Raw genomic sequence first — 27,250 nt, 5'->3', positions numbered from 1 at the left:
GTTGGTAATAAACTTGGGCTCTATTAAATTGACCAGATCTCAGGCTGCTCTGTGGGGGGTGTCTGGCTCCTACCACTATGTATGTGTGTGTGTGTGTGTGTGTGTGTGTGTGTGTGTGTGTGTGTGTGTGTGTGTGTGTGTGTGTGTGTGTTCCATAATCACCCCTGATGTCATTAGAGTTAAATACGACACTGACTCAGACTGATTCCTGCCCACTAAAAGTCCTACCTTCCCTGTTTCCTCCCGCTCCATCTCTTTCCTCTCTAACTAACCACCGTTACATCATCTGACCAGACCTGTAATATTTCATCTGTGGTGTGCTTTTCTCATCTCCTTGTATATTCACTCTGCTCTTCATTTCCTCAAATGTCCGCAGCAGGATTCATTACCTTACTGGATTTCACAATCATCAACCTCTAACCCAGTACTAGTCTCATTCTTGCTTCAATCATTGGGACCAAAGATCCTCTCTTGGCAATTTATTTTCCCTTCTGCAATCATTTCCTACCTCTTCTTCATGTGTTTGTTATTTCCACACTGTCATTCCATCACCCATTTCTTGCGGCTCTAAATATCATCTGATATCTTCTTTCCCTTTCTATTATTTCCACTGAAGCTTGTCATTTCGTGGCATCAGTATATTTTAAGTTTCCATTCTGAATTGAACTGATAATAGAGATAATCGAAGGGGCTTCGCAATGTAAAAGTAGTTCACATCCATTGTTTCACGCCTTCATGCTGTCTTAATCAACAAATTCAACCCAACTAATTCCCAATCTACCTGCCTGTCTCATGTGTTTTGCCTAAGTTTGTCCTCTCCATCATTGCTGATCAGGTCTGTTGAGTGATTTATTGCCCCGCATCAGGTTGGTAGATGGAGGAACGACAGAGGAGGAGTGGCAGATCAAGAGAGGATGGAGGGGGTCAGGAGAAAGTGGGAGGTTTAGCGTTTGAAGTACATGAAGGAGTAATATAAAATACACCTGGCCTGTCCCTGGGGCACTCTCTGTTCATAGAAACAAACGGAGGGGAGGGAGCGAAGAGAGGGCTGGGCCATGGGGGAGAGAGAGCAGAAGAGTGGATGGTGGTGCAGGAGAGGGGAGGTGGGGTCACACCGTGTTTCCTTTCAGGATGGCTTTTATGGTGTAACTTCAAACGCTGACCTCCCACACCCCCGCCCCAATATCCCTCTGCTCCCTCGCTCCATCCATCCGTCCATTTGTCCCTCCCTACTCGTTCTCACTATTGTGTATGGCCAAGTGGACAGTAATTGGCTATTCTTTCAGGAGGCTGATTTCAGCACATGATGCCCCCCCCAACAGGAAGAGGCCCTTTTGCTGCCCCTTAGAAGTAAGTGTATTTGTGCTCGTGTGTGTATGTTGTAAAAATTCCAGACCACAGGTATCAGGTGGTTGAATGTGGGGGGGGGGGGGGGGGGGGGCTGCTCTGGCATTTCATTCACCGGTAGCACCAAATTACAACACAGGAACTGAAGGTAATCTAATCCAGAATATTTGTGTTCCAACATTGAGACTCACTGCAAGTCAACCTGCGTGTTTATTCATTTGTAAATGTGCCTTCATTGCGTAGGAGCTTTCAAGAGATGTAATGTAAGATGCATTCATAAGCAGTCTTGAAAAGCCAGTGAAGTCCTTTCTGGAAACAAATTGCTGGTAGTTTCTCCTCCAAAATGTTATTAAAAGACACCCAGAGGCACTTACCTAACTTATTCATGAAATGTACTGTACAAAAAGATGAGTGGCTCTGCAAATGTTTCCTACAATCCACAATACCTAAGCATATTGCGAGTGATATATAAAAGCTGCTCGACTCTCACTAATGACTTGTGGCCCCTCCGTGGCTTATAGATCAGTGTGTGTTCATTAATGATGCAGGCGTGTGCAAGTGCGTGTGTCAATTAGTGGGTGGAGGGGATTAGCGGTCTCCAGAGAGCCCTAATTAACGCTACGCACAGAGGCACAGCCATTTTCTTTTTTGGAGTGTTTTTATGGCAGCTAAAAGTCAAATATTTTATTTGATAGTAAACGGTACAAATAGATAGGAAGTGAAGGAGGTGATAGAAAAGGAGGCCAGGAAGGTTCAAGGCCAAGTCACCCTCTGAATGTCGAGTGTCTGCCTCTTAGACCCAGACAGACACTATCTCACACACACGTCTTGACCATGACAGCACACACACACACACACACACACACACACACACACACACACACACACACACACACACACACACACACACACACACACACACACACACACACACACACACACACACACTTTGTTTCCATGTCTTATAGGGACACAGCATCCACTTGCATTCCAGACTTATTCTGCACTCAGCTGTAACCACTGCTTGCATTACAATGACCAAACTGAGAGAAACGCACCTTAACCCCCCCCAAAAAAAGATTTTTCTTAGAGGGACTTCATTTTTGTCCTCACAAGGACAAGTTCCAATAATTTCCAGCTACAGTATAAACAGATTATAGACCCCACAGCTTTAATAAATACATGTCCATTCTTGCAGGTAGACACAGTATGTGATGTAAACAAGTTCTTAAAAGGTTAAATATGTGTGTGTAGGACACATCATAAATACAGACTTAAACAAGTACAGGGTAGTCCACTTTTCCAGACACAACATATAAACAGACTAAGGGATAACTATGTTGTCAGGCAAACAAAAACACTGTTTGAGCTTTAGAATGACGAATAGTTTAAGAGAGAAACCAAGATGTTTAGAAAAAAGAAAAAGACGTCCAAAGGAGAAAGGGACACTGCCAAGTGTTAGAAGTACAGAGGAGATGAGGTAAACAGAGGTCTTAATACAGTAAAGTGCCTCCTACCTCTTTGTAGTTCACCTTGGCTTCTATTCTCTTCCGCTTTCTGCCCTTCCCCTGATGACTCTGACTGAGGAGAATCCATTTTACAACCTGCAGGAGGGAGGATGGAGGGGGGTGAGGTGAAGGCGGGAAAAAAAAAGAGGATAAAGGTACACGGGAGGGGACAACAAAGTGGGAAGACAGCGTGAAGGAGAATTAGAAAAAAAGAGGATAACAGCAGAGGTGATCATAAAGGTGTAAACAATGTCAGTCAGAGAGAGAGAGAGAGAGAGAGAGGGAGAGAGGGAGAGGGAGAGGGAGAGGGAGAGGTAGAGGTAGAGGGAGAGAGAGAGAGAGAGAGAGAGAGAGAGAGAGAGAGAGAGAGAGAGAGAGAGAGAGAGAGAGAGAGAGAGAGAGAGAGAGAGAGAGAGGGAGAGAGAGAGGGAGAGAGAGGGTGCATAATAAGACAAAGACCAAGCGCTCATATCCAACAGTAGAAAGCCAGAAAAAAAGACTGCAAGCACACACTTTGTCCTGAGTTAAAGAAGCAGAGAAAATAATCAGAGATAGCCGATATGCGAGCAGCTACTGCCAGGGAGTGTGAAGTAGACAGATTCCCAAATGAACATCAGTCAGATTTATTTCAACTATTCAGCACTCGCTTGTGCTCCATTTATAATCAACACAAACAGCCGGCTGAGTCAAAGGACCAATACTGAAAGCATGCAGCTGTAACAGAGCCTGAAGCACAGCAACTCCCTCCCGTATAGGTTTTCATTAAACAGCCAATCACTGTCAAGGCCAAACTCAATCTACTTTCAGCTGGTCCTCTCCTACACATCAATCCATGTTGCGGAATAAAAACATGGGTATAACGCAGTTTAGCACTTAAAAACTAAGCGAGGACTTTCAACACTTTGCAGGCGCATGAAGCAGACAAGTCTTTTCTGAAACATAGTCAAGTATTCTTAATCTTCTCAAGTAGTTAAAAAACAAATGCAGGACTTACTTGAACTGGCCGGTTAATGGACAAGTTTAAAGAAATACACCACAGAATTACAAACAGAAGAGCTTCATACGAAATCTGATAGGCAGGAGAGAATGACACGCAACAGATGTACAGCGCTGTGTGCCGCACTTCACTCGCAGACAAGCAGAGGGAACGACTGAAATGGGCAGCAAACGAGAAAGAAGAGGTAAAGGGAGTGAAAGAGAGAGGGATAAGAGATGGTAACGAACACTCTGAAATGAAGCGTGTGAATCACAGAAATGAGAAGAACAGCGTGGGGGCGGTGGAGACAAACAGTGGCAGACTAACTTAGAGACTGATGAGAGTCAGATGACTTGATCGTATTAGACAGTCCAAGGTGCAATATTTCCCGTCAGAGAGCTGCCCCTGAGTCTGTCTGCCACTCCCTGAAGATGAGAAGAAGAGTCGGGCAAAGAGAGGAGAAGAAGAGGAGGAGGAGAAGAAGAAGAAGAGAGAGAGTGAGAGCGCCTACCTCTGCTTTGACTTCTTCCACCAGCTTTGCCTGTGACCACACGGCACTCCTTTCATACAGCCACTGAACGACAGAGAAGAAGGGAGAGCAGTGAGCCGGGGGCAAGTGATCGGGACAGACTGGAATGCTTTGCAGAGGCAGAGAGAGAGAGAGAGAGAGCGAAAGAGAAAGGGAGGGAGAGAGAGAAAGAGAGAGAAATAGAGTCCTCCCAAGCAAAGCAGGAAGGGGAGGGAGACAGGAGAGGTGGGAGGAGAGGGAACGCTATCACTTGTTCCTCTGACGGAAACTCGCGACTTGACTCCGGAGGATGAAGGAAAGGAGGAAAGTCTGAGAGAAAGAAAAGAAAAAAGAAAGAGGAGGAGGCAAGGAAGGAAAAGAAATCACCTGACTTGCAAGCAGCCACAGGATGGACACCTTGGATGTGCACACGCACACACACACACACACATGCACACACACACGCACACACACACACACGCACTGCACTCATTCTCTCACCTTATTAAAGCTTTCAGCAGTGTGTGTGTGTGTGTGTGTGTGTGTGTGTGTGTGTGTGTGTGTGTGTGTGTGTGTGTGTGTGTGTGTGTGTGTGTGTGTAAAGCCAGACAAGCCCTCATGGTTGTGTGGCATTTATAATGTCAGACCACACATGCAAACACGTACAAAAATGCAGGAGTGGCACATCATATCCACCTCATACTGAGCATCAATCTGCGATACACATTTCACACACATTCCCACGCACACACACACCGACTCGAGCAACTTTTCAGCTATTAGCGTTACCATAGCCACACACACAAAGTTCAATACTATATACATGCCTAAGTACTTCTGTGTGTATTATACAAAGTACTCTAGCAGAAATAGCACGACAGTGTGTGTGTGTGTGTGTGTGTGTATAAGGCAAGGATGAATAGAGAGCGCCAGACACAGGAAGGTACAGAGAGAAAGGGAGAGGGAGGTGTTTGAGTGGGCAGTATAGAAGGTAGTGAGTGTTGAAGCAGCAAATTGGCATTGTGTAACAAGATACCACACATAGCTCATCTGCTGCCTTGATCTCCAGTACCACTTTCTGAATAGCAAGGCCTTTGTCTACCTTCAGCTCTCTCGCCCTGCGCTTTTGTCTGTGTAGTGTGTCCTGAGTGAATTTATGTATATAAAATTCACAATTTATATCGCTCACTCTTGAATATTTCAGAGAAGCAGATGTAGTTTTTCTTAAATACTGAGAGTAACTTCTCATTGAGCACAACTGTAATGTCATTTTATACCAAAATCAAAATGCTATTGGACCATGATTCTCAAACTGTGGTACATGTTACGCCAGTGGTAGGTGGTAAGTGGTCCCTGGGGTCAAGGCAGAATTTTTTTTTTAACAAAATGTATTTGAAAATATAAATAGAAATTTCAAGAACAGTACAAAGTGTAGAATGAGCAATTATAATACATATGAAATTTAGATTTAAAATCAGTGTAGAAGCATCAACTCCATACTGTATGTTCACATCAGCCAAAATGGTGGCGGGCTAAATATTTTCACACATACTGTGAAAAGTTTGAGAATCACTACTATGGGATGTTTGCTGAAGGTAGTTTCATTCCAAGAACACTTGATTGATGTGTGAAAACCAAGTAGTTGTGACAGCCTTTTGGAAGTCCATTGAGTACATTATGGAATAAACACATGGGTCTGACACATTTTCTTTGCGTGTGTTTGATCAAACAAGATAGGAAGAAACCTTATTATTATTAAAAGTTAATGCTGATGGGTTTTTTAATTTGTTGCTGTGTGAAATTGCCGAGAATAGTATTAATATTAACTCATTTGCACAAATGTACCTATGCTGAACGCAGCAACAAATCCCAAAGTGTTGATCTAAGTCAACCAATTGTTAGCATTATTCAGAAAAAAAGAAAAGAAAAAAAAAAAACTCACCATAAGTGAAAGTAATTCAACTTATGGTCATATCTTCACATGTTTCCGAGTGGTTTTCCTTTCTTTACTCTGCAGTCAAATCCTCAATACGTGGATGCAATTTATTTACATGACACAATTGAACGAACATTTTGAGTTTGGGAACTATGTCAGGAAATAATGTCACCGCGTTGGTGCAAATATCAAAACAACAGGTTTTCTATGACATAACATTAATTGAGTATGAAAACTTGTTGCAACCTTTCACGTTTAATATTGCTGCAGAGGATGAACTTTCCTGTGAACAAGTAAAATTACCACCTGGTAAATGTCTCCAACAGCCAGCGGAGATGGAACTGACGTTTATGTCTCTAAACCCATGATATAAGCAGTGGAGACATAGTGTCCACACAGTGTTACCATGACCTTGAATGTAAAAATCAAATCAGCTCACTAATGAGTTAGAATGAAAATATAAGCTAAGTTTAAAGGAATTGCTGCAAAGCGTTCCCAAAGAAAATCATGAAAACAAGTGCAGGCTTGATTGACACACCTACAGACAGTCAGAAACCTGAAAAACTAACATTCAGTCATTTCAGGAGAATGGATAAAACACAATAATTGAATGTACTTTAAAATCTTAACCAAGCAAAGCAACTGACTCTCATGCAGGAGTGAAAACTTGTGCGAACATCTTATCTTTGTCCATCATCGTATCTTTTAGTCCTGCTTTATACCAATGAGGGTGGCAGGGGCTGCGCCTGTCCCACGTACAAAGTAAAAAGCAAGTCTCCAGTCCATTGCACTGGGACAGACACTCACCCACACAAACAGGCTGACCAGGTGCACTAGTGAACCAACAAGCCAATGGGAGGAAGTCAAAAAACCCCAGAGGGAAGCAACACAGACACGGAACATGCAAACACCACACAGAAAGGTCCTGTTATCCAGTAAATTGGAACAGGGAACCTTATTGTCAAGAATATGATGAACCTCACTTTTTTCTTTTTTTTTATTGAAAGGCACCTGAGGTTTTCTAATCAAAGTTTATGCTGTGCAGAATTTGCTTGGTCACATCGGTGAAATATGTTGGCTTGTATATTATTGCCTTGTTTCTGCAGCTCGAAGAAGCTAAAAATTCACACATAGAGATAAGAATATTCAAAAACCCAGCCTCTGCCTGGAAGAATACAAAGGATGATTTATGAGGTAAACAGAAAATTATTGGCATTTATTAATAACAAAAGGCAGCATAAAACATTAATGTTATGGTTGTTGTTAAAGTTGGAGGCTGAAGGCTGTGGTGAATGAAGAGTAGCCTTTTTTTAAACAATGTATCTCAGCATAGATCCATTATCCCAAAGGGACTGCTTACTCATCTAAACTCTGGAGTCTAAAATAGACGGCGGCACTGGCCTTCTCATTCTTTGTCTCTTACTCCAGGATTGGTGAATGTCATTGTTTATTATTAGGCCACACCATTTCCTGCCTTTCTCCAATTCAAGTACATTTGTAATGCGATGGATGGCACAGGAAGAGAGACAGGGAGAGAGGGAGAGAGAGAGAGAGAGAGAGAGAGAGAGAGAGAGAGAGAGAGAGAGAGAGAGACTTTAAAAATTGTGTTTGCGTCCAGTGTACATAATACACGAGCACTTGCATTTGTAAAAGGTTTCAATCGATCTGGCTGATCTTTTTAGCGGGTGACTGGCACATCAAACACTAAAAAAGCCTCTGCAAGAACACTCAGCCATCACCCAATCAGGTGTTAGAAAACAGCAGTCCCTCCATGCTGTCCTTCCCACCCTGAGAGGCCCCTGAAGGGCTCTAGTTACATCATCATATAATCTAGAAGGTGAAGGTTCCCAGACAACACACACGCACGCACGCACGCACGCACGCACGCACGCACGCACGCACGCACACACACGCGCACACGCACACGCACGCACACACACACCGTGGTAATTAAGATCAGTTACCATGGAGATGGGAGAATTGAAGGAGCTGTTAAAGTGGACTGATTGTGGTGAGTGTCTATGTGTGTGTGTGTGCAGTCGTCCAATAGTAGTATCTATGACCGTGGGTCTCTTTCTCTATTGGAGGGCAGAAGCTGAGCAGCGCTGCTCACCTTGTCGAGACACAATAACAGTCTGGCAGCACTGCCAATGAGAGTGATTCAACAACACCGCCATCATGATGAAATGAACTGCACAAACTTACCATGTCTTTTTTTTTTTTTTCCCCCACAACTTTTCTTTGCGTCGTTTTGTGAACCGTGTTAGTTTGCAGCACATGCTGTTCTCCAGACAGCCATCATCAAGTGGTGCTTAAATGCATACTGGTTAATAGTCACACATCATTAAAGCGGTATTTATATACAGACAGCTATTTACTTCTAATATGAGCCAAAATTGTCATTATGAGAGTGTCATTACATAGCTATTTACAGCTGTTCAACCCTGAGACAAATGCTATGCCGCTGTTGTAATCTATACTGAGAAGATATTCATCCCCAAAACACAAAATGTCCCAACCCACTGGCCTACATTGGAACAAGATTCAAACAAAGCAGCTTTGATTAACACTGAAGAGTAGAAACGGAGATATAAAAATATATATACATAAACTGTGATATTCCTGGCAGGAAGCTCGCAAATTCAACTAATCTGAACCAATTAGAAGATTGAAAACTGGTCGCACACCGATTAAACATTGGATAGTTAGAACATCCATTTGTCTTTAACAACACTGCAGACTTGAAGTAGAATGAGAGGAAAGACAAAAATACTTGAAGCTGATATGAAGTTCGATTCCACTTCAATAACAAAAGCGTCAAAGTACAGCAGCTCCAAAATAAAGGCTCGATCTACACATGCACAGTTCAATTAAGATGAAACAAACCCAACAAAAACAAAAAAAAAAACCAGATAGTGCCATAACTGTGTGCAAGTACATGACTAAAGAAATGATTTGTTTATTACTTATTTGTTATGTCTCTGCACAGCTGACAAAGATGAGCTCAGAAACATACTACAAATGTTAACAAACATTATTATGGCTTTACTATTGTGGCATTGTGTACACTTGAACACATATAGTGGTATTTACTGTTGAATTCAACAGTCATTTGTGTATTTCTTTGGTTCAGCCTAAGAGAGTTGGACATCTAACAACATTGTAGAAACACCAGAAGCACTTTTAAGTCCTGCATTTTGACGGCTTTTTAAATGAAAACAGAGGAGACAGAAAGACAAAAAAATACCTCTGGAATTCCCGGTCGATCAAGCCAGTCAGCGTAAATAGCACTGAGGGTGAGGCCTTTTCTGGAACACAATGGCACAAGTGTTAGTATTATTCCCATTATTACAGCAATGACTGTTGTTGCCCAAGACACCCTATGAAAACATGGCTCTGGGAAAATATTGTTAGGGTCATGGCAGACTTGAGATTTAAGCCAACACCTTAAACAAAAGAGGGGCAACACCCACACTTCTATACAAGGACAAGCAAGCAAACAGGCATGTAGAGACAGTGAATGGTATTGCTACATTAAATGCACAGTAAGTAAATATGTGTATGTATGTGTTCAAAGACACAGTGGATGTCTTGCTTATGAAAACTCTCATGCACCAAACGCAGAACACACACAGTGACAGACCAGACGTGCAAAGACAAACGTGTGTGCAAACAAACACTTCACAAGAAGGCCGCTGTTTTAAACCGCAAGTATATACAGCAAGTACACAAAAAGGCAACACAGCGTACCCTTCACTCTGCTCCTGCCTGTGCTTAGAGAAAAAAAATCCACACTGTGCTTCTTCAGGAATTATTTCACATTGAATTATTCTAATTCTACTTTCTTTGAATTACACTTTGCTTTATTGAGACTCAATCAGAGATATTATTATTATTATTATTATTATTATTATTATTATTAAGCATTTACCCATCAACCCCTCATATTTACCAGAAATACCTTCCCTAAGTGAATTATAACATGTTTTATGTTTTAGCTGAGGAAAAAGAAAGGATTCTCTTACTTATTACCAGTGTTTCACTGGTTACTGTTGAAGCAAATAAATACTAGTATATGCGGTATTACTGTAGCGTTGTGACATTAGCTGAGCTGTCAGCACTGTGTGGGTGAGTCCAATGACTGATTCACTAATTGAGTTGTGCTCAAGTTACATCAGGTAAATAATCTAAATGTCAGCACTCCTTTAAAGCAACAGACGCATTAGCTAAAGATACTGGCTAATGCGAAAGTCACTTCAGGGTGTCTCTCACGTTGTAGTCAGGAGGAATGAGTTAGTTCACGATTCCGGCAGCGCTCATCCTCCAAGCAGGAGTTTAGTGAAATAGTATTGGTTAAGGCAAGAGTGACAGCTAACAATAAAGCCAACACTTAACGCACGAGTGAGATAGAGACTGCAGCTTATAAACCTCTGCCCGCATTTTTATGTTCCATAAAAAATAACAGCATCAATTTTAATTGGTTAAAAGTGCATTTAGCACCAAAAGTTGCAGCGTTAAAGAATCATCTTATCATTTTAAATACTGGTAATTGAAGGATATAAATCAGGATATCACCTTTCACCCTGCTGCTTCCTGAGTCATAGAAAAAGTTTAAGATTGATTTTTACTCCTCTGTATTTTCAATCCTGTGAGCCGAAGGCTAACGTTAGTGCACCAGCGTGCTCACAATTCTTTCTGGACAGGCTGTGAATGTCTGTGTGTCCATGCAGCAACAATCTGGAGGACCAACAGACAACACTGACCAACTCTGAGTCACACCGCCCATGAGTGTGGCTAAAAATGATACAGAGGCAATGGCACTTTGTTCCAAGGTCAAGTCTAAGCTCTTCGCCGCCACACACTCGCAGGGTCCTGTCAAACAGTGCATTAGCTGACAATTTTGGATGAAGAGTCCTTCCACTGTAAACTGAAGATCATGAAAACCTCTTTATACTCCAAGGTGTTCTCAAAGATGTACTACTCCCAGTAAAGCACCCATTTGTTTGGAGACTGGACATTAAAAATGCTGTCAATGACTTCACCAAAAGTAAATCTCAGCTCTTGGCATGAGGAGTTGAGCCACATACAGTATATAAAGACTCAACATCTGCCACACCAACAGTGAGACATCATAAAGTAGGATTACACGGGGGTTACGCCAGCATACTTTGCTTGTGTGGGAAACAAAAGGTACATTCAGTTAATGCACCGCGCGACTTATCAAACACTGTTTAATAATAGGACAAGACAGCAGAGAGCTTTAAGTTTCACAAGAGCAGACCAGACATGTGTCTACCAACCCTTTTATGCCCACAATGGAAACTTCTTTTTATTTTACAGGAGTTCTGACATGCGAAAACATGCCGCAGCTCTAAGCAGTTGGGATGCCTGGATAATAGTGGCTTAATATTACGAGAAATCAGGAGGTGCAATGTTTCTTTAAATGTGCATTCACATGTTTTACATTAAATTCATAAACACTTAAGATTTTTTTAGTCTGGAGGGATTATATGAAGCAGCCGTGAACCTGAGCTGTGAGTGTCTATTCTGATCCAAAAGGTCACTACTCCAGGGCGATGCTTACTGAAAGAGGCATTAGATCAAAATATTGACTGTCCCCAACTCCCTCCGTTTAATTCAATCAATCTCTGCTACTCCAGCAGTAAGCTCCACATGACAGGAAAGGCAAGGAAAAGACAACATTAGCAGCAAACGTGGATACTAAAAAGAGAACCCATGAAAAAAAAAAAAAAAAGCCAGAAGATGGAAGAAAGAATGACAAAGTGACAGGAATAGGGAGAGAGAAATGGGCGAAGGAAGAGGTTAATGAGGCAATCAGGAGAAATAGAGAACTGAATGATTATGCGTGTGCAGAGAGGCAAAGGGAAAATTAGAGAGGAGGAGAGCAGGAGGAGCAGTTATCCTTTTACACTTCAATTAATATGAGAGCGGAGGAGACTGTTCACTTAACAGGATTGGTGTTGGGAGCTTTCACTGCTTATGCTTCCACAGCAGGACCAAGTAAGCCACGGGCTAATTCAACGTTATAGAGCAATATGTACATTAAGGGGCCCATATTTTACACTGTTGAGCCTTTTTTTCTTCAGCAATTCCAATATTCACATCAACACATTTAAATAGTTTTTCTCCAAACCAACTTGTTTTGCCCAACCCTTCTTTAGGTTTCTGCCATGTACTCTAAAACACAGCATTTAAGGTTGTTGTCCTTGGATGTGTTTACACTTGTGATGTTTTTTGTGGTTATTGTAGTTAAAATGTCAATTTCAGCTCAGTCAGGTTAGTGAGTTCCGAGTAAAGGCTGTCAGTCGAGTGCACAAAAAAAGAGGACCAGGTCCACTGGAAAATCAGGTGCTGGTACAATTTTTGAAGTTATTTTAAGGAATTTCAGACGCTGTTTTGGCACCTTCATATCTCCGCATTGTGTTATTGTGTTGCATTTAGATCAATTTGACCCATTTTCTAGGAGGTTAGGTCCCAGACTGAACGTTAGTTTCGTTCAGCCCAAGGAACAACAAACCAACACCGTTTGAGTTGATAAATTCAGGCTCGTAGCTCTGCTTTAGTGTTCGCATATTTGAGACACCTACATGCGCGTTAAGACCGTTTTTCTCAATATTGATTGAAAAAAGATAAAAAGAAAACATCCCTTGGAAGTATGTTAAAACAAAAAAATAGATTAAAGATGTTCTATTTGTCTGCAACATAAAACCAGGCTACTACTACTTAAACAAAACAAAGTGGTTTTAATGCATCAGGGCAATTTTACATTATTCATGAATTACACCGTGAGGACTATTCACAGACTCTCACATACCTCTCTATGTCGGGAAAGGTAATCAGCAACATTTGCAGGAAATCCTGTTCAAAAAGAGAGAGAAAAAAAACACGGGCAAAAATGTGGGAGACGTGGGGGGAGAAAAACGAAAGAGAAACCCATACCTGATCGCAGAGCAAGAATACAAGGTCAAACAGTGTTTATGTTACATCCATTATTTAGAGGGAAGACTCAATGTGCCGCTGAAGAAACGGGGGCCAGGTGGAGGACATCGCATGTCTTTCCCACACACACAAACACACATGACGTCCAGGTGCGATCGCTCAGTTACGCGGCCCCAGCAGGATAAACATATGTGGCTGAGCTGATGTACAGTCATCAGTCTGAGATACTGCTGGAACATTTTCAAACAGTGCAATGCTATGACAATCAGGCTTACATCAGCTTTTAATTAATTTTATGGAAATAGCAATGTACCTCGGAGACAGGTCATATTAAAAAAGCAAAAATCTGAACAAAGATTTTAATAACTGCTTCTGAAGTAGCAGCAAGTCAAGTAAGAAATTCCCCATCAAATTAAATCAAGTAAAACTGCTACAGCCTCACCTGAGACAGAATGAGTTGCCCGTGGTATTTCTTTACAAACAATCTGAAGAATTCAATGAACTGCTGTTCCCCCACTTGACTGGCCAGGAACCTGAGGAGGAAATAGCCCTGGACAAAGAACAAGACAAATAGAGACATCAAAACACGATCCATCACGGACCAAGCAGAGCAGCATCTCCAGCGGAAACCTTTCTAACGTTTACAAGCATGCTCACAGAGAGCGTACTCGAGGATGTTTTCTTTCACCCTGCCCATTTACTATCTTTCCTGTGTGCTTGTGCCACATTAGTCTTTTACCTTGAGGTAGTGCACTTGCATGAAGGATTTTTCAGGGTTGAGGGCGTGTTTAACTGTGGACGATCCAGAGTCACTGACCTCGCCGGTCTTCTCCATGTTAGGCCTGCAGGATGACAAACACAGCAACGGAAATGAGAACTGCACACAGCGAAGACGGGGCAGGTAATGAGGGGGGGCATTTAGTAAAACAAGGGTGATTTTTAGCACACACAGTAAAAAGGAAGTTAGAAAACGAATAGCACATGAAGAGGAACAAACAAAAAAAAGACAAAAATAAGAATGAGATGTTTAAGAACCTGCACGCTGAATTCTTAATTTATCTCACTCTTACAGACCTTGTGGTTGCAGGAAAATGACATTTTCAGCAGAGTGAGAGTACTTTGTCAGCGACACTAAATCCAGGCACTCACACGGGCCTCTGAATGGTGAACACATTGCCAAGTTGCCATGCTTTGCCCGAGGCAGGCTGGAAATCAAGCTGCAGATTTATAATAGCATAGTATAGTGTTTATATGACCTCACAGTCCTGTGCGCTGACTTTACTGCCCATGACTCACGGAGCAGACGTATAACACTTCCACAAAAAGGCACCCCCTGACTACCAGCACAAAAGAGCCACGCTCTAGGTTTCGCTTTCCCTGTCGCACAGATACAAATCATCCCTTCAACCTCCATAAACACACACACAAACACACATAAAACCAATAAAAGCCAAACAAACACGGTCAGGACGTGGGATGCTGTGCAATGATAGTTTCAGTTAGCTGGTATTGATCAGGACGAGCAGATTAACTCAGTGTGCCAATAGGAAGGCCTTGAAGAATCACCATCCTACCAAGTCGATACGGCAGGCGCCTGGCCCACCAATCAATACACCCTTCATCACTGGCGAGCACTCTTCTACAGGACCCAACACATGACAGGCCAGACGCACACATACACTGATGATCAGAGAGACCGCGGACACACATCCAAATTCTCACTCTGAGAGATTTATATATGGTTGTTTAATATTTCTTCTGGGTTACACTTTTGCTGTGAGCCAAAGGTTGTTCAAATATTTGATCTGTTTGAGTCTTTGTCCAGGCACGGTGAGAAAAAGGAGGAGAACAGGGTGATGGGAGACGAAGTAGATTAGAATTGAGGACAAGAAAAGGAGATTGGGGGGGGGGGGGGTAGAAATCGAGGATAGGAGATAGACAGGAATGTTTGGTTTGCTCAGTGGACTGAGAGAGGAAGTCATCAGTTTCCTGGAATTTCTACATTCAACTGGACATTCTTACAAGGACTTTCATCATGTGGGTGTGCTCCTACTTGCACTGCATACATGCATGTCATATCAATTTTATGATTGAGAGAAAAATCACAAAACCAATGACCTGATTTGGGAAAATCAATTTCAGAACATTTTACAGAGGATTTTACGTGTCTGTGCACTAAAAGCAGCCAATACTCTCAGCCTCTCCAAGGACATAGGGTTTAGCACACATGTATAAAACACAGCAACACAGGCAACAGGTGGAAATCTTCACCATGCAATGTTGTCTTTACTTTAAATGTAATACTATTTGCTTATTTTGAGGTTCTCCTTATAGTATGATCAATAATACCTCCCCTTTGTGAATATGGTGCATTTCGAGCTTCCTCTCGGTCCACTCCCCTGCTCATCGTGTCCATGTCTGCCTGTTACTTGTGATAAGATGAAACAGTCTTTTTAAGGCAGCGGGGCATGGCGCATCTTTGCAAAATTGTGTGCATGCTCGTATGTGTGTGTGTGTGTAAGATAGAGAAACAGGGGGTCTGAGGCCGTTGACAGGAACACAAAAACAATGACAGAACTTGTATTTCCACAGAAGACAAGCTCATTTCATGCGTCACAGACACTTGTGGTGGAGCAACGGAGAGGGAAAGGGTTGATCCATCACTGCCGTGTTAAACAAAGAGACTCCACCCATCTCACCATCCAGACCTGCAATGTATGGAGGTATAAATCCCCAGCTTTTTCTCTGTCTCTTTGTCAGAGATGATTAACTCGGGCTGTAAGAGGTATCACTGCTCACTGCCCTGAACGTTTCGCAATAGCTCAATGCACGTCAGTATAAATGGTCCTCTTATCTGACTTGTAGGCCGTGTGTCTATGAGAGTAAAGGAGTGTGTGTTTGTGTATCCATGCATACACCTGGGTGTGTCTGAGATTGAGAGGGAGAGAAAGAGTGAGAGGAAATCAGGAGCTATTACCGACAGAACTTAATATCAAATGCACATGCACGTACACGTGCACACGCACATACACACACACAGGTTTATAGCTCCGCGAGCCATATCCTGACAAATTACACTGGGTTGACTGTGGAAACCGGATAAGGCAGAGCAGCGCTCCCAGCAGCCCAGTAAATCAGCAGGGAGAATGGCGTCTGGCCCAGGCTGCCCTAAATATAACTCATCTGAAATGGACTGATAAACACTGGCCACTGGGGCCCATGCTGGATCACCGGGTGTCAATTGTGACCTACTGAACTTGGAAAGAACAACCTGCCATTTAGCCTTTGTGTGTGCACGTCTGTGTGCTAACCTGTGAGGATGTTGTGTGTGTCTTCTTTCATATGCCACTGTGCTTCCTGTTTTCTCCCTTCAATGGGGCCTGTAAAGCATTTCTCTCGACACTGTGTCAACAGATCTGTGTTGATTATTGTTGATGACTTTGACATACTGGCCATTTAGTCGAGCAGTGCAGGCTGCTCTCCAAATTGACGAGGATTTATGTTAAATTTCCGGATGTTTCTAATAATCACAGAGAAATGCATGTCTCAAAGAAAAATAATAGATAAATAGATAAATATGAGAAAAAAGAGAGTGAGTATGCTTTGCAGCATATTACGTCGAATAGATGAAGACAGAGTTCCATGACAATTCCTCTGAAAGAGATATAAATGCCTCTTGCAGATGTGATACATGTTTTTGTTTCATTAAATTTTTTTTGTTTGGATCCATTTCTGTAGTAGTTTGCTGCATCAAGTTCCTAATTCATCCCTTTGTGGGAATTTTCCTTCTACATTTACACGTCTCATGAAGTGCTAAGCGCTCTCAAGTTGGAGCAAGATTATACCGTTTGTTGAATCTGGGCTTAGGGCCTTTCTGTGTTTAGAGTGCGCGTTGTCCCTGAGCTGAGTGTGTGTGGGATCTCTCTTGGCCCTCTGGTTTAATTCCACAGCCCACAAACATACAATTGAGTTTGACTGTGTGTTTGCGTAATGGACGGTTGACCTGTCGTTTAAGACAGTAAAGAACATAAATTGATTCATGCCTTCTTTTGATTGTCTCGCTCTGGAATATGTATGTACTTGTGATGTCAAGGAAAATAACTGTCAAAAAAAAGAAAAGATTCCAGCAAATAGGCCAAAAGAACAATGCAAGTGAGATTGACTAGAAGTGCCAGAACAAGGCTGGGAAGAAGGTCAAAGGCCATTGGACAGTAAAAACAAGTCACGGAATTACAATTATGACACTGAGATCAGAGGTGCAGAGGATTTATGAAGGAACTGTTGAGTTACACGGAATGAAGTTCATCCTGACTGTTGTAGGCAGCATCAGACATTTATGAGATCCGTTTGGCTTATAAATTGTAAACATAAAAAAGCACTGATTTCTTACAATTATTTTCATTGGTGAAACAAATTTTTATGGAGAAAACTTGACTTTCATGCTCTGGCATATTCAGCTGAACTGCGAAGAACTGAACTGAATATTTAAGATATTCCATAATCATGTATACAATGAGCAATGATTACCTCTGCTCAATTGCCCATCTGTACAGGAGTGAAATAAAGATAAAGGGGGCATGTTCATAAAGCAAAACGTTCTTTTGTGTGTACCTTAAACAACCTGTGAACAGGCTTTTTTTATGCCTCTTCTTGCTCACTCAACTCTTCAACTGATGGGTATGTTTGAGAAATTGCTTTTCTTTGTTTGTCACACGGACGATTTTCTACATTTTCAACACTAAAACAATACAGGTAACACAACCAGTCGAAACACATGCAACCGTGCGTATAGGCAGGAATGTTCATGTCCATGTTTGAGTGCATATTGTTTGCATTTTTCCAGTAATAGATATGTGTTGTTGATTTAACCCCGTCAGGTGCAGAGAAACCTGATCCTGATCCTGCTAATCACCCGCGTGTCTGCCTTGTAGGGGAACACCCTGATTGATGGGGCCCAACATCGCTCTCAAATGCATGATTAACCCGTTCACTCTCACACCTAGTTCTTATGTTCAAGCTAAACTGTGCCACAGTAACGTTCACATTTCGTAGTTAATGCTGCGGGGCAGAAACAATTTAAACTCATAAAAACAGAATGGATAATCAACAAATAAGTCAAACTTAAAATTTTGACTCATATGGCTAATGGGACTTACATCATTGTGTGTTAGTAGTGTGATGTAGACAAATTATTGCCACACGGACCTAGTTAAAGATTAGTACCAGGTAATGAGGTCGTTAAATCAGTCAGCACACTGAGCTGCCAATAAGTACAGCCTTTAAGCAGCATATTTATCTTTAGTAAACGATTAGGGCCCCATGAGTAGTATGATGTGGAAAGGAAGAACGTACTCACAAAAGGAAGACAAGAAAATTCAATTTACTTATGAAATGACGATTTAGGTGGACATTTGGGGATAAAATTGACATTTTCAGTGCTAAAATGTCTCTAAACTTCATGAGTTCGCTGACTAGATGCATTCAGAAAAACATCTTGTCAAATCAAAGGGCCACAGTTACCTGAATGCCTTGGTAACAGGAACAAGTGCAAGTGTTCAAAGTGAAGCTTTTCATAGAGTAGTGACCTTACAACACATCTCCGAGTGTTGTTTATGTTCACTATGGACACGAAAGCGGCCTTATTGACGCAAAGAAGAAATACAAGCTAACAGCATTTTTGATGATTAAAGAGTTAACTCTTCGCTGGGGTTTACACCTGTAATCCCCTGATGACACTGGGCTTCCACCCTAGAGAAAGCAAACAGGGTGTGGGGCCCATATTGTCAGAGTCAGATGAAGAGTTTGTGGATGGCTGCTGTCCTTATGTTTTGAGCTTTTCTAAGACGTGACAGTGCAGCACACCTGGATAGATTTTGTTGCCACACCTGCCTCACCTGTACCCCTGGAATGTATTGACCTTACAGTCACGTGTGTTTTTGTGTGAAAATTACAAAGAAAAAGCTGGATACAGTCTAACCCGGAGGAGGAGAGAATCTGCAGTGGAAACTATACTGTTACATGCAATCAAAACTCGTACGTTCCGCAAAATGTTCTGCATATCTCTGAATTTATCGCAGTGTAAAATCACTTGAAGTTGGCAGTTGTAAAGTTTTCTTTTTAAACAAACCACAGGTGGGCTAGTGGTCAGCACCCTCACCTCATAGTGAGAATGTTGTGGGTTCAAATCCCAGTCAGTTTGCATGTTCTCCCTGTCAGAAGGGATGATTGTGAGTGTGTGGTTTTCAGTTTCTATTTGTTTGTGCTGTAAGGTATTACTGTCCTGTTGTTAGGCTCCAGCACAAAATAAAGTCATACTAAAGATGATTGAACTAGGTAGTAGGTACACCCATCAATTGTTATTTAAGCTCTTCGATCAGCTGTTTTATGCTCAATAAATTCATTCGTTCAACACAGAGAATTTGATTTACATCTAAATTTGTTGACAAAACAAACATATGTTATGTTATATATGTTATACAATGCAACAGTAATTGTACTTGAGTACATGTGAACAATTTGCCCACCCCTTGCGTACTAAACATTTATATCCTACTAGGTTATCAGACAAGGACATTTGGGATGGCTGCTCTATGGTACATATGGACTCTTCAGAATTTCAGTAAAGCCTTTGGGTTGAAATGAGTGTAGTTGCATAATGTGATATAATCGGTGCCATAGCTACAGAGCTGTTTTACATATTCGTAAGAGCTTTTTTTCTACAGTTCCAAGAAGAGACACAAACCTGAGAATTTGAAGTTCTTCTTTAGAGTTCTGCAGCTCATCAGACAGCCGCCTCCACCTCAGAAGTGCCTTCAGGTCAAACTGCTGTATTGTCTCCTCCAATGAAAGCTGGAGGGGCACAGACATGAATTAAGAAAATATATATCACAATAAAACCCGGAGGAAAATATGATTCATACTTTGGCAGATGTATTATTTCTGTTATCATGTCTCACTGATTTTATGAAATAAATCTTTGTGAAACACATTTCTTCAGACCTGCATTCTTATCACTGACATGATTGAACCTTACAAAGAAAAACACTTTCGCAACTGTACTGGCTTGAGAAAGTAAGTAGGAGGATTGCATCACACCAGTTAATGGGTTAAAGCAGAACTAAGCAACACAACCAAGGTGTTTGTACCAATTAAACACCCTGTTTGGTCCTGCAGTTATCTTCAATGAAACCTCAACTCGCATAAAAAATACAATCTCGAAGCTGGAAATCTGACTTTTTGAATCTCTCATCTACCTTATTTTCATCTAAAGGTGTTCACTTTCAAGGTGGACAAATTGCTTAATCTCTTTTTTGTTTTATTTGAGGAAAGCTCATGTTTAAGCCATGGTATTTTATCTTTGCCTCTGGACTATAGACTTTGTGAACATTTAACTAATTTTACTTGTATGATTTCTTCCAGATAATGATCATTTATATGTGGCATGCAGTCAACCCTCAACAGTGAAATTCTGAAATCCTGGCACAGTTCTGAAAGTTGTGGAAAAGGAAGGCTGTAATGTCAAGTAGCAGGAAAAAGCCACATCATACAGCGGTAAGTATACTTGGAAGACAAATAATGAATGGACATAAACATTCCAAAAATATATCTGGGGTTGTTTTTCATTCAGAGTTTCCATCTCACGATGGACACAGTTACTTTCTCAGTGACATTTTCCTCAAGAAAGCCATCTGTTAATGGCGTATTCTGAAAGTTTTCATGTAATTAGTGCGATGAGTCCATCATAAAATGCTTTTAGGAAACAGTGAAGTATGACCATTGCACTGTACTTGTTGTGCGTGGGCCCAGATGATGTCCTCCAGGCAAGTGGCAAAGCCCTCACTGATCCATTCCTCCGTCCAGTCTCTGGCTCCGATCACCAGGCCAAACCAGGAGTGAGCAATCTCATGGCAAATCCTGGATCCGCAGAGAGAGAGGCTGTTCTCATCGGGACTGAGCCTCCCCGTAGACAACACACTCTGGGACAGGAAAATGATGTGGGGGCTGAGGAAAGATAAAGGAAGAACAACAAAGATTTAAAGCCAGAAATGAGTTGCAAGAGGGGGAAAAAAAAAAGGGTGTGAGCTGCATAATATGGGGATGAGGACAGGAATAGAGGGGAAAAACAATGTTGGTGTAATCAAGAGGGCCCGGGAAGAAAAAGAGAGGATGAAAAACAGAGGGGAGACAGCAACAGTTAAACAAAATTATTGGTTCGAAAGAAATATAAAAAAAACTGAGATAAAGACATACCATGCTCCCTACTAAAAGATCAAAGAGGCAATGCGACACACCTGTTACTTACAGAGAGTTTAGCCTCAGCACGTAATGTAAGGCAAACCCACATGTGTGCTTCCATGGGGGTCACAAACTGCTCATCCTTTTCTCCATATTCTCCATTTTATTTGGCAAAGACCATCTCATCCATCAAGGACGCCAGCCGAACCAAACATCACAGTAGAACATCTTGTTCCCTTCACTCGACTCCACGAGTCGGCGTGTCAACTAACAGGGAAACAACCTACGACGACACCAACCTACAACAACCATTTGACAATTTCTCAAAGTTTTATCCAGCTGGTGTTTGCCTCTATATCCTCCACAAGCGCATACATACAGAGTGTTAAAGTGCTTTTAGTGATGCCCGAGATAAGAGGCTATTTTGGCTTGTGCAGAGGGACAAAACATCTCAAAAGCCTCATTAGGCATTTCAGCCAATAAGCCATTAAAAGCTGTGAGCCAACCAAAACGGGAGAGGAAACAGTCAGCAAATGTGACTTGATAAACACTATTGTACAGCATGCAGATAATGGTTTCCTCTTATGGCCATTTTTGATATCTGATTGTTCTTTTTTTATTCAGATTAAGACTTCAGTTTTCACTTTCTTAGCAATTAAGGACGTCAGTTTTAAAAGTTTGGAAAGTCTTTTCATCTGAATAAATGCCTTTGTAGACCAAATAATGCATTGATGAGGTAGATACAGCACAACTTTCCAGGCATTTACATGTGCAATGTTTTCTAGAGGTAGGATGTAGCCTATTGAAGTGGACTGATTCCGGAAATTATTGTTGTGTTGTTTTTCATAAGGGCAGCATTCATAAAGATCTATGATCTACAAAAATAATTCCCAACCTTTTTTCTTGGAACGCTTTCAAACTACTTTCAAGGAAGGCTTTGGACCCCCTCCCTAATCTATGATTTCCAAAAACAGTACAATGAAACCAAACGATGGCAGACACACCGACTCTGACGAACAAACAAACAAAAGGCGACTTCAATATGAAGGTAAGGTTTCCCAGGTCTGCCTCGAGATTTTTTTAATGTTCTATGTTAAATAGGCCAAGCCACCCATCACACCCCTGTGATCTCTGGTGCACTCTCAATGAGGTCCCAGACCCTAGGTTTAGACCCAATGCTCTACAGAGATGCAGTAAGCTCTGCAAGTCTGCACTTTGTCATTGAGTTCCCTCCACTAAATAAAGAACCGCAAATGCAAGCCACTGTTCACTATGGCATGAACAATGTGCACACCGCATATTCAAGTAGAATATTCTTCTGTAATATCAAATTTTTGATCTAATAATAGTATTAGACACAAGGATATGATGTAATTCAAATAATAATTATAACACAGGACAATTAAGTATGAAAACAAAGTTATAAATGCCATATTGAAAACTTCAGAATCAATCTTGAGTGACAAAATTGCAGTCCTTCCCTTGTCAACACTTGTGCTTGTTTTTGAAAGCGCAAAAATAGTCATTAAAGCTTTCCTGCCTGTACCAGATTTCACAGCAATGTACCTGATAATGTGTTGGAGTATTTCAGTCTGGACCGGATTGATGGTGGAGAAAAACAAGCGTTGGCACAGAGCAACATTCATGTCATTGGTGATATTACAGAACAGCTGTATGTAAGTGTTTACAACACAGAGCCCCTGCTCCAAAGAGAAACTGCAATATATACATATGTATAGATGCACAAGTTTTATCTTTGAGACAACGCTGGCAAAAAGAGGACCAATCACATCGCTCCGTCAAAGCCAAGGTCATGGCTGAAGACTTTTCTGGAACAGTCTTCCCTTCTCCCTTATGCAACAGGCTGTGGGTGCCCTGAGGGGCTTAAGGCCGACTGTGCGTGAGAGGCGGGCTATTCTTCAACAGAAGAATGGGAGAAGGGTCACAGAGGTGCAAATGAATGGTCGCTCTCTCTTTCCCTCCCCTGGCCCATATAAAAACACCCAACTGTCTGTAGTTCCTTTCACGTTTTCGAGATCTTCAGTGTCCTGAAACCATTGACCTGGGACCAGTGGGAAACATTTATGACTGACTGCAGGCCCAGAGTGAAAAGCATTTCCCAAAGGGTCATACCACCCATAGCTCAGGTCAAATATGCCAAAAGATGCCTCGATGATACAGAAGAAAAGTATTTATCTCTGTGTTCTGCTTAATTTAGCTGAGTATTTTTGGAGGGGAAATATTGGAAAAACGTGTGGGCATCATGGAGTGATACACACAATGTTTACCCCTCTCAGCTGGCTCTACTTTTTAACTCCACAGTTACAAATAAATCACCCGTGAGGCTGACAGTTCACTGCAGCTGCAATAAGCCCACATATTGCTGCCATTGATAAATTACAGTCGGTTGTAAAATGAGCTGCTCTCATCAAAAAAAGATTAGCATCTTAAAACACCACATGACAGAGGAGTTACTTTTTACCAAGCCCTAACCTAATCACGGTGACAAGCTAAGTCAATTATAAAGGAAAACACTGAGGAAAGACATCGGCTAGCCGGGTCTGCCTGATAGTCTATTTTGAATGGAAACTAAATGGGATATCTGAGCACAACTATGCTTTATTTCCCTGAGGATTGTTTTATCAGATGGAGGCCAGGCCATCGCCTTCTGTTATTTAGGATCATGTCAACACCATACAATGGGGCATCATTTCCGATACAGCATCTCAAATCTAATTCCGTGTTTTTCCTGATTACACAAACAAAGGCTCTCACTGGAGCAGGAGATGCTAACATTAGCCTTATGAGTTTCTTTGTACCATAATCTTACCCTCACCACAATTGGATAAGCTTGGCTTTTGTTGTCAGTTCTAGCGCCGTGCTTGTGTGCGTCTGTGTGAGCGAGCGAGTGTGAAACACAAAGACAGCCTTTCAGAGACGGCGCCTGCACATGTTCCTCTGAGGGAGACGGAATCCATCACTGTAGTGACAAATAGTGTCATCCCACCACAGTGGTGATGAATAACAACAACGGCATCTTTCACATTCACTGATACACTGACTGACATTAGCTGACATCAGGGACCTGTCAAGGATACATGCATGAAAAGACTTTCATAGACATTCATGTTCCTGTACTGCCTGCACACTGCACATATTACGAAAACTTTCATCTTTAATATATAGTATCTGGATCTATGGTCTACTGGAGATAAGTGTTTGTTTTTGATTAGCAAAATACAGTTTTAGGGATTTTTCAAACAGGGTACAAGAAAAACACTGCCCTCGTCACACATGTACGACCTAATTTTATAAGTTGTTGTGATAACTTGTAGAATGTTACTAATGCCAGGGTGTCACCTTCCTTTCATTAATCTATCATCTTCCATACCAGCTCGTCTAACTTACTGGGTGTTCACTGGCGCTAGAGCCAATCTCATCTGACAATTATCGAAGGCAAGAAACACTCCGGTCATGTTGCCAATCAATCACAAGACAAACCGAAGCGCACGTATGCACGCACGCACGCACGCACGCACGCACGCACGCACGCACGCACGCACGCACGCACGCACGCACGCACGCACGCACGCACACACACACACACACACACACACACACACACACACACACACACACACACACAGATTAACAGGTGATTCAGGGTCACAAGGTAACCTCAAAACACATGTTTTTGGAACCTGGGAGAAAACCCCATCATATAGAGAGAGAATATGCAAACAAAAAACAAATCTGAATCTTTCAAACACCATTTATAATTTCATAATGGACGATTGACATAATTTTGAAGGTGAAGATAGGTAACCAGTTTAGATAAGGGCATGTGCTTCAGCTTGGAACAGATCTTGAATTGGTCAAGTCGGTCATCATATAGTAGGATATTTACTTTCAATGTACATTATCTGTTATAGTTATTATAGAATATTTACAATGAGATTTGCAAACCATTGCATCCTGTGTTTTCATCCTCATTTTACAGACTGGCCCCACGTTTCTAAAAAAAATTGGTGCCACACAACCGGCCTCTAAATTCTTCATTTTCCAAATCAGCAAACTCAAAAACAAATTAATTGCTAAAGCTGCTGATTGCACCTACAATTACAATCAATCATAAAGCATTAGGCAGTAATACTGCAATGCTCAGAAAATGTGCACATACTTTATACACAATTCGTACCCCCCACTGCCTTCACTTCACACACTTGTTGACGTCCTATAATCAAAACATTTGAAAACTTTCTGATTTTGTGCTGTTCCCAGAAACTTTGTTTTATTTAGTTTAACCTCATCATTAAATATATTGTGACATTTCATCAGCTGCCGATAGTGACAGGGGTCCTACAGTCTACGGTAATAAAAAATATAAATATTCCTTTCTCCATGGTATAATTGAGCTGTTACTTCCAACATAATAACAAAAGAATGTAATAAATTACGAAAATGCAAGCCTTACTGAAAAATCAAAGACTCTTTTCCCCTTCATTAGTTTCCATTTGATTCTAATTTATATTTCTAAATATTTCCCAATGGTATATCAGAAAGATGCCCACAGGGAGAATACTATTTAGATCATTGCTACATTTTATATAAATAATGGATCAAATACATTTAGTGAGACAAATTCTGATCTTCTCATTAGAAGAATTAATGAATTCCTGTTGATTGCACATTAATAATAATGGTTGTTAATTGGATTTTTGAAATGGTCACGAACACTTTCACAAAATGTAAATTAATTATTTGCCGTTGCTGTTATGTGTCTGATTTTGATGTCTGTGAACTCCACTTGTATTTTAATCAGCTGCTAGCTGTGCAACAAACTGCCCTTTGGGTGTAAAAAACATTAGCTCTGCTCTCTGTCTGTTTAGTTGAATTGCTCTGAATGGTGTATCAAATATAGGGAATTGTATTTTCTGACTTTTATCTGATGAAGACAAACTAATTTTACACTTGAATGTAAATTATTGTGTTTCTGATTGCCTCCATGCGGCGCACTCAAAGACTCAAACACAAAATATTTCATTTGTAAAAGCATCAAATGTGAATTATTGTTTACAAGGTGTTAAACAAAACTGTTCCTGATTAGCAGCTGCCTGCACTTAGAATAAAACACCTTAACATTAAGTGAACTTCCTGGTGGCCGTACCCTGTTGTGTCTCAAAACACAAAATGAAATACTGATTAAAGTCCTCCTGTGGGTTTTTTTTTACATGACACTCTCCCAACTCTGAGTCACCCTGGGTGACTTGGCCCTGAGCTTCAGAGGTGTGAGCGAGGGCAAGTCTTCAATTTGGCGGGACACAGATTGTGATGGTGTTTCGCTCCTCCATCTCTCGCTCCATCCATTATTCATCCCTCCATCCCTCCATCTATCGTTCCTGGCTGTAGGCCATTTTTTTCCCCAGCAGGACACCTCCATGCATAATGCAGCAGGGGCCCTATCATGGTCCTGTAATTTACATCCCCGGTCCAGCTCAGGCCATAGCTGGGACACCAGTAAAACAGCCCCGAGAGACTGAGAGACAAGCAAAAAGATGATGAGAAGCTGAGTGTGTATATTGTGGGTGTAAATGAGAGCTAGGGGGAAAAAAAAAGCTGGACAACACAGAAAAGGTGACTGGCAAAAAAAAAAACTAAGTGAGAAGACAGAGACAAAAGACTTGAGAAAGTGAGTGAAATGATCATTCGATATATATCAATGAATAAAGACAAAGCCAGAAGAGAACAGAGACGACAGCCTGCTGTCATCTGTCACTCAA

At 41.5% G+C, this 27,250-nt stretch overlaps 1 protein-coding gene across 2 annotated transcripts in view; it reads right to left on the bottom strand.

Annotated features, from left to right (window-relative positions):
- Nucleotides 1-27,250, bottom strand: part of aopep (aminopeptidase O (putative)) — a 77,803-nt gene that overhangs the window by 31,805 nt on the left and 18,748 nt on the right. For both annotated transcript variants that reach the window (XM_080466976.1, XM_080466975.1), the window contains 8 exons: nt 21,023-21,236; nt 19,978-20,084; nt 13,975-14,077; nt 13,678-13,785; nt 13,111-13,154; nt 9,523-9,583; nt 4,343-4,405; nt 2,865-2,951 (listed from right to left, as the gene is read on the bottom strand). In XM_080466976.1, the coding sequence (XP_080323102.1) occupies nt 2,865-2,951; nt 4,343-4,405; nt 9,523-9,583; nt 13,111-13,154; nt 13,678-13,785; nt 13,975-14,077; nt 19,978-20,084; nt 21,023-21,236 (787 nt within the window). The remainder of the gene's footprint in view (nt 1-2,864; nt 2,952-4,342; nt 4,406-9,522; nt 9,584-13,110; nt 13,155-13,677; nt 13,786-13,974; nt 14,078-19,977; nt 20,085-21,022; nt 21,237-27,250) is intronic.

Source organism: Lipophrys pholis (genome assembly GCF_963383615.2).
Source record: "Lipophrys pholis genome assembly, chromosome: 7".
NCBI classification, from domain to species: Eukaryota; Metazoa; Chordata; class Actinopteri; order Blenniiformes; family Blenniidae; genus Lipophrys; species Lipophrys pholis.
The sequence above is the reverse complement of the archived record's forward strand: the minus strand, read 5'-3'. Positions and strand labels throughout refer to the sequence as shown.